This window comes from Xiphophorus maculatus, chromosome 3, assembly GCF_002775205.1.
Source record: "Xiphophorus maculatus strain JP 163 A chromosome 3, X_maculatus-5.0-male, whole genome shotgun sequence".
NCBI classification, from domain to species: domain Eukaryota; kingdom Metazoa; phylum Chordata; class Actinopteri; order Cyprinodontiformes; family Poeciliidae; genus Xiphophorus; species Xiphophorus maculatus.
The window spans coordinates 13,846,901-13,855,839 of record NC_036445.1 but is presented as its reverse complement, the minus strand read 5'-3'; the positions used below and the strand labels follow the sequence as shown (position 1 = coordinate 13,855,839).

The 8,939-nt window shown below is 37.7% G+C and overlaps 1 protein-coding gene across 1 annotated transcript; it reads right to left on the bottom strand.

The window, feature by feature from the left end:
• Positions 1–867: 867 nt before the first annotated feature.
• LOC102231571 (maternal B9.15 protein-like) lies at positions 868–7,505 on the bottom strand. The gene is made up of 5 exons (XM_005798488.3): positions 7,358–7,505; positions 3,997–4,176; positions 3,755–3,892; positions 3,289–3,625; positions 868–1,965 (listed from the first exon to the last, which is right to left on the bottom strand). Exons 2-5 carry the CDS (start codon positions 4,167–4,169, stop codon positions 1,753–1,755), a joined length of 861 nt encoding a protein of 286 aa, XP_005798545.1. The 5' UTR covers positions 4,170–4,176; positions 7,358–7,505; the 3' UTR covers positions 868–1,752.
• Between the last annotated feature and the right edge of the window lie 1,434 nt (positions 7,506–8,939).

Sequence of the window (8,939 nt, the reverse complement as noted above, 5' to 3'; positions counted from 1 at the left end):
ACAGAGCATCAACTTGAGAAGCACCAGAGACCCAACAACAAGTTCAGGTAGGAGCTTTGGCCTTCATGCGAAAAGCTACGTGTTAGGGAAAAGTCATATTCAATACACCATCTTCGTGTTAAAACATGTTAGTGAAATATTTTGCTGCAGGCATGTGAAAAAAATCACTAGGAGTTAAAATATACACTGCTCAAAAAAATAAAGGGAACACTCAAATAACACATCCTAGATCTGAATGAAAGAAATATTCTCATTGAATACTTTGTTCTGTACAAAGTTCCATTTGCACAACAGCAGGTGAAATTGATTGTCAATCAGTGTTGCTTCCTAAGTGGACAGTTTGATTTCACAGAAGTTTGATTTACTTGGAGTTATATTGTGTTGTTTAAGTGTTCCCTTTATTTTTTTGAGCAGTGTATTTAAGGCAGTCATAAAACCCAACAGAAAACAGTCTGGTGCGCACAAAGTTGTTCTCTAATGGAAACAGAGAATACGGTTTCAAAATGCGGATTTTCAATTACTTGAACTTCCATTATTTACTTGGAGAATAATCCAGAAATATAAATATATATATTTATCTGTTGATGTAGTCAATTATTTATTCATAGCACAAATTGTGGAGTCAAGCCCTCAATGGGACAAACAAGGAAGAATAACGTCATGGCCTTGGCTTGACACGCCAAACACACAGGAGTCTTTCCCCTGCAGCATCCTGCTTCTGATGAAAACGTCTACAACACAGGATGAGTTTAAGTCAAGTTCAAACTAACAGGTGTCCCCTTGCAAAATACTTGAGGAACAAAACACACAACTACGCCTTTATACAGGAAATATTCACACGAGGAAGAAGAGCCACAAGCTGAAGAATAGAGTAAAATTTGTTTAATCTGCAGTAAAAGAGGTAAAAGTTTACTGCAAATGGTAAAAACAAATCAAACACACAAGCTTAAAACTGTCAAAACAGTGAATAAATATTCATCCAAATCACAGAATTGGTGAGGAAAGCATGGATTTGAATCCATCTTTTATACAGCGGCAGCAAATCATAACAAGGATTATTTACAATAATTTAAAAAGCAGCCAGGGAGCAAGAGGCTTTGTGAAGTTAGATTTGCGATGTACAGAGGCTCCATTTCATAAAAAAAAATAAAACAATTCAACTTGATGCCACTTGAGCGCCATCTACTGGTGGTCAAATAAATTACAACAAAATAGAAAGTTCAGAAAGTGTGGATATGCATTGTTAAATATATACGACCTGTTAGGTAAAAATAATTATCTTAATATACAGATATTCTTGCTGTAGTTGAAATATATAAAGAAACTGAATTGTACTTTACAGAGGTTAGCAGTAATTTGTGCACAGAGAACTATGTTTGTTAATGATCATTACAAAATAACTTCTTTTGGCATAAAGAATATTGCTGCGAGTTCCTGAGTTGGTCCAGTCACCCAGTGATTGAAGTCGTTCTAATAAATACAGTACATGAAAAAAACAAACCAAAGAACAAATTACAGTGCAGAAACAATAGGAGATTAAAATATTTTAGCTCAAATTCATGGTACGTTTGTGCTGTCTATAAAAAACCTACAAGTTAGCAGAAAAGTTAAAGATTGTGCAAGAAGTAGCTTTAGAAATTAAAATTTTTAAAACATTACTCTTTTTGGTCCAAGTGTAGCCACACTCAAAGACTCGTCACTACATGGCTCAGTTAAAGGCTTCACCCGTCCCTCCCCGGGTCGATAGATGCTCTAACCCTTCACTGCTCCCCACGGCTGCAGGGCGGCCTGAGGAAGGATGAACTGTGGAGACGGCTGCGGTACGATGTAGTAACCAAAAACTTGCTGCGGTGGAGGAGGTGGCGCGGGGGACGCACACACTGTGGTGAGGAACACCGGAGCCCCCTTCTTGTACTGGGACCACACCGGTGTCGGATGGTAGAAGTACTGGAGGCTGGCAGGAATCTGAGCAATAAATAGATTGGATTGAGTGCAAGATATCAGCAAAAATTATTTTTCCTTCCTTTTTTTAAAAAAAGAAATAGTGACGAAACATCACGAGAGTCTGACTTAGCAGCTGACACACTTAAAGACAGAGCATCTCTTTACTTCCGTTTAAGGACTTGTAAAGTTTTTATTAAAATGAATAACTCATTCTACAATTTTTTTATTAAAATAAAACCTCTGCCATGACACTGTCAACAGATACGCCCTTCAGTACATTAAAATTGATTAAAATTGAAAAAAAATGACCACAGATGGGCCGCAGCACAACATGTCATGTTCCTTCATAATCTCCATGGTTTCACTCCGACAGCACAGTCACACTGGGAAACCAAACACCAGAACAGAATTTCAGGAGTTTTATTAAGAAATATTGGTGTTGAAATTTAGGTCTAATAAAAATATAGAACTTTGGTAAACAAGCTGGTAGTCCAAGTTCCTGTTTTCAAGCTTGTGTTTTTACACACTGGCAGATTTTAGAGAACTGTAACTCTCTAAATCTGATCTTGAGTCATTTGAGGACTCAAGCGAGGACCAGGAGTGGGATACATATTTTAAAACATGAAGGATCAATTACAGAAAGTGACTTTTTTTTTAAGAAACAATAATATAAACAAAGGAATAAATAAATAATTGCCGCAAGTGATCCCCCTCTCAAATTCATGCCGAAAAATTTTTACCACCACTGCTAAACTACCAATATTAATATACTAACTACTAATATGTTGGAAGTTAACCTCACCTTCATGCTCCATATGAGATATCTGCTCATCTTTATTTTATCGTCATCTCAATAAAAAAAAAAAAAATTCTGCAAATTTTCAAAGTTGCAGAAAATTTTTGCGACTTTGAAATCTTAGCATTTCAAATCCTCAAACTGGATACAGTTACCGGCTCGTAATGTAAATGTTCAGTGGTGGCAACAATGAACATTTACATTTCAAAACACAGTTTATTTGTTCCTGAAGATTGTTTAAATGCCTTATCCAGTACTTGCATCATACATAAGTCAACTCTCTAGAATGGGATGCATCATACTTGTAGTACCTGTGTCATAAAATACACCAGCAAGTATTTATGGCATCTGGATGTGCATGTTGGAGTCAAATTACAGCGCCTACGTGCGTGGTAATGAGAACGTGTTGTTCTTAGCATGTCTGTAGCTTATCAGCCTGTGTTTTTCAAACAATAAAGCTCTAATAACTCAAATGACCCCATCAAGTGACATAATCAGTAACACTGAGACACACCTATACAGAAGGTCTTTAAATACTGAAAATTTACCTTCTTTCTGACGTATCTGACTTTATTTAGTGCTTCTCCGTTCCCCTTCCGGATTCTGGGTACCATCGTCACTGTGTAGGCGTTGCCGTCTGCTGCCTCCTTTTTCTCATGCTCCTCCAGCTTCTTGTTCTCCTCCCTCTCTCCGTCCTTGGCCTCCTCCTCCGTGTCGCTGGACGAGGCAGAGCCGCAATCTGACGAGGTGGCAGAGTGGTAATCTGACGTGTCCAGGTTGACGGAGGAGTCATCCCGGTCCCCCTTTACGCTCCCATTTTCCTCCTCCTCCTCCTCTTCTTCACGGAAGCGAGCTATTGTAAAAGGTCTGCCGTTTTCCCCAGACCTGCGAGTGAGAAAGTGAGTAATTGTAAAAGCTGGGCCAAGGAAAGTCACTCAGTTCTACTTTAGTGAATCAATGACTCATGCAGTTGTAACGTGTCTGTGTGTTGCAACAAGCCGTCCGGTGACTCACCTTGCACACACCTCCAGTGGGTCGATCCATAGAGTTATCTCAGGTGGAAGTCTCAGCTTGCTGACCGTGAGCTCGCTCTCCTCACAGGCCTTCAGCACCACCGCATCGCAAGGTCCGTCTTTATTTATCCGGATACACCTGTCAATGTTCACGTTCACATTAGGAGCGAAATCTAGAAACTTTGGATGGAATCAGAGTGCATTCATTAAATGTTGGACTGAAGGCCGTACACTGATGCCTACCTGTATGCCTGGCCTTTGCTGGGGCTGTCAGGGTACCAGTGGTCGCAGTATTTGTCACACAAAAGTTTCTGCAGCTTCTCCGCAAACAGCTCTGCTTTGGCTTCATCCAGCTTCCCTCTGGCCACCACCAAGCGCTTCAGGAAGTCGACTCCAGCTTTCACCTCCCTCTTCATTTTTTTTCTGTAAGTAACACAATGAAATGTTACTATTGCTGCCAATTATCTCCACATTTCTGCTTATGTGCTTCGACTTCCCTTTATCGGGATCAGGAGGATTAGGTACTTCAGGGGCAGAGATAAAAATACTTCCCTATGTCACCCCTTTCTCTCTCCCATACCTCTATTTAAATAGCAGAAAGGACAAGTGGAAAACTGTGAGGAATTTACAGATGCTTGACACGGCTCCGAAGTGGAAAACACCCACGGTTTTTACACAGGCAAACAAGATGCAAACTAGCTCCTGCTGCCGTGTTACCAAGTGAATGTAAATACTCTGTTCTCTCTGCGGTGTTTATCTTCTGATAACACGGCTGTTTGGGGCAGGTTGACCAAAGAGGCCAAGGCAGCTGAGAGCGTGCAGCTGCTCTAACCTAACGCCACGCTTGCTAACATCCTGAGGCCCCGGCGGAAGACTCGCACCTTGAACCTTTGCGGTGCAGACGGCTGTTTGTTATCGCGGCTTCAGCCTGAGTGAGGTGTTCTGACGGAAAATTGTTATTTGTTCTGAGAAACGCAAAGACAGCCTTTCCCTCAAGAGCAGCAAAGAGAGACACAACAAGCCAGCAGCTTCAGATCCCTAACAAATGATCGGGCCATTACGTGAGAGCAAACATGCGCTATCCAGCAAAACAGCAGCTGTAGCACAAGTCAATAAGTGTCTAAAGAAAATAACATGCTTTCTATTTAAAGATGTTTTCAGTTTATCTGCCTTGTCAGTTCAATGTTGTGCTGACCTAAACAGGTACAAATACAATCAAAGGATGCAACCTTGGCAGGCAACAATCATTTCTATTAAATGATTTATTCTAAAAGTCGCTGAGATTATAAAACTTAGCTTCACATTTGAATTCCAGCTAATAATGTGCTAACATGGAAAAAAAACATCACTGAAATCCATAACAAGGTTTATAAAATTACTATTTTTAAGATTGAAAGTCATTTCAGTACAATCCAATTTTGCTGCGCACTGCTCTTCAGCTGGCTGAAAGAAGCTACTGCACTTTTACCGTGCTGATTAAAAAAAGGATTAAATTCAGACTCATGCGTACATGAAACTAATGCAAAATAAAAGACATTTCATTTTATTTTCACAACAATAAAAACAATTTATATTCTGTTTTAACTACAAAATTAATTGCACATTTTGTTTAAAATTTTATGTGAAAAGACTTTGATGTTTCTAGTCAAGGTTGTCAGACACACAACTGAGAATCTTAAAGTAGTCCATGTAGGTGAGATGGACTACTAAGTTTGTTGTTAACATAACTTTGTCAAACTTAAATTTTAACGAAGTTAACAATCCTTTAAAGCACATTACCTGGAACCAGTTATTCCTAGTAATTCAACTGGAACTGTTTCCAGTTAAATTTGTGGATTACATAATTATACATATTTAAAAACTATTTTATAGCTAACAAAAATTATTCCTAGATCCGTTTTTGGAGAAAAACTTCGCTTTATTGCTATCCTTTTCACTAGACATGAGCCAGTAACTGTATCCAGTTTGAGGATTTGAAATGCTAAGAATTCAAAGTCGCAAACATTTTCTGCAACTTTGAAAATTCTCAGAAATTTCTTTAATTGAGACGTCAATAAAATAAAGATGAGCAGATGTCACACATGGAGCATGAAGGAGAGGTTAACTACCAACATGTTAGTAGTTAGTATATTAATATTGGTACCAACTAATATTTCGCATAATGCGGTAATAAAACCACAAGCCAACAACTGAGATGTGGCTGCAGGCTTTGCAAATAGCCAGAGTAATAACCAAATAGTGTCAGCTTTGTTTACACAAAAATCACAAAGGTCAAAGAGTATAATATTCTGCTCAATAAGCCCATGTACCTGAAAACTCCACTCTGTATAAATCAATATGCTGTGGTCTTGCTGTTTTCAATAAAAGCACTTTGATCATACAAAACATTTTCGTTTTAAATTCTCGCTGAAATATTGTTTTATTTCCCCGGAATGTCCTCATACCAGTCCACGTCTTCCTTCAATAATAAACTGTTGACAGCATATCAGTGACGTCAGATTTTCACCATTGCTTCTGATGATTAAATGTAGTTCTTGTCCATCATGTCAGGTTTCAAATGAGAACATGTCATAAGACATAACTACTTATTCAGTCTTCTCCTGGTCTTTTATTGAACAAATGAATCACAATGCAGAGCAACCATAAAATAGCCTGATTGCTTGTCGTTTTCTGAATATTGTGGCACTTCACACTTAATCTAATCCACAGCTCGGAGATACTAATTAAAGAAAAGCCCCCAGCTCAGCAGGTCTTTAAACAGCGTCTGCTCCCAGTCCTCACAAGTTGTATATTCTGAAACACTTTGATTATTTTCAGGGCAGAGGTAGCGAGTTTCAGTGTTTTAAAATACCCTGGGGTATAAATTTCTCTTCTAGCGTGAAACACAAAGCTTTCTGTAAATATGCATTGCAAAAAAAGAAAGAAGCACGCTGCGTGCCCCCTTTAGTCGTTTTGCTTTCGTTATATCCAATTTATTTCGTGACTAAAGTCCCGTCTGCGTCCTCGTGGGACAATGAGGAGACAAAGCACACATGTCCACAACGTGACGCGCAGCGGGGACACGTGTTAGTGTGTGGCTGTCCCGCGATAATATTCGCCATAATTAAAATAATTATAAAATGTTACAAAATCAACATTTTCATTCTTTTTTAAGTTACTTTTTTTTGTAACAGGAAACTTCACTCTACAGACAGGGAAAAAAAACACGTTTGGGTTTTTTTGTGTGTGTGTTTTTTTTTTTTTTTTTGACGGAGCGGAAAGCCCCAAGTGGAAACTCAGAAAGTCGGCAAAAACCAGCCTACAAAGCGTTAGAGTTAACATTTTGAACATAACCAAAACCACCCAAGATTAATTTTGAAGTCCGGTTTATATATATATATATATATATATATATATATATATATATATATATATATAAGTTTTAAACTGCTATAAATTAATTAAAACGTATAAATGTTTTAAAAAAAAAATAATAATAATAATAATAAAAAACCCATTCAATAAAAGACGAGTAGAGAGAAATTACTTTTTAAAAAGTGTTTAAAATGCCTCGCTTTCGTTCAAAAAAACATTAAAAGTAAAGTAGAAGAGGTAAAACACTCACATTTGTTAACAAAGCGTCCTTTTCGTGGAAACCCCGGGAATCTGTCCGCGTTCCTCTCGTCGCGCCTGCCCGTCCGCCTGCTTTGTGTGTTGTTGGAGTTATTACGGTTCGCACATGTTGCTTCCTTGTTCTCTTGTTCTGCTGCTGCAACACGGACGTAACGTTACCGTAAGCGTGACTCACTTCCTGTGAGTACGCGGTGACGGGCTGCCTCCCAGACCGACGCCCCAAATATGGTCAACTCAGATAAACCGCTGAACAGGGAGTTTTCTTTCTGAACCCCACAGTGGTTGTTCTACTACCATGTTGATGAAATATGAAGTAACAAGAATGTCCCGTGGCTTTCTCATAAACGAGGTAAAATTATCCGGTATCCGTTGTTCTTTTTAGCCACGTTGTTTCTGAATCCTGTCACAATAATACGATTGATCAGTTATCATTAATATTACTGAATACTCTAAATTAAAGATTGAACAAAAACTTTACAACACATTTTATGAATACCAGTTTTAAAAAGTTCAAAACTGCTACGGTTTAAGTCATTTTGTGATGCCAGAAAATCAGTTTTTCTGCCTGAATGAAACAGGAAGTATAACGCATCAACACACATCACCTGCTGCTGTACACTGCCAGTCAGCTGGCTGAACAAAGGCCAATGCTGATTACAAGAAAGACAAAACTGGTCCATTTGGAATTAAGAAATATCTGTTAGTGCAACTAAGATTAAAATATGCTGTGTTTTATATTTTTAAGGCTGAGCAAAGGACAAATAACAACATTTAATTGTATAAATAAAACAAAAAATATTTTTAAAAACTAATATCTTGCATTATTACTTTTGGCAGCTGTGTGAATAATTGCCTTGGGATTTATGCTTGAATTTAAACCAGTTAGAAAATAGTTTAGGTTTTCAAAAAAGAATTTGTAAAAAAACAGAAATATTGTGAAAATGTGGTGTTTTTAGGTAAGATTAATACCAAAAAAGTGATTCTCACACAGAACTATGGCTATGAATTATTAAGTTAAAAAGAACTGAGATGAAGGACTCCGAAAACTATGTTGAGATTATTCAAAGTAAACTCAATAAAAAGTATGAAAGAACAAGAAAAATGTATACAGAAAAAAATCCGTGTCATACAACAACAGTCCCAAACAAACTGTATTTGGGCAGTTTGATTTCGCAATGAGAGGCTGCATGTCAAGCAAAAAAAATGACAAATTAGAAAACAAACAAACAGAAGAAACTGTCATGCAGTGTAAAGTACAAATTATGGAAATGCAAATAGAGAAAAACAAGGAAATGCAAAAACAGTCAAAACACACAAAACATATGATGGATTCTTTTCCGTAGAGCCTGTTTTTGTGTTCAGTGCAGGAAATATGTGTTTCCTGCACATATTTGCACAGATGCATCACATTTATTGTTTAGAAATTTGATTTGCATTCAGACACATGTGCTATTTAATCCCTCAGTTAAAAAAAAAAAACTTTACGATGATGCATGTTAATCCTGAGTTTTAAAGAAATGTCCTCAACAAACCAAAAACTGAACAGAATAATTATCAAGTGCTATTGTGCTAAC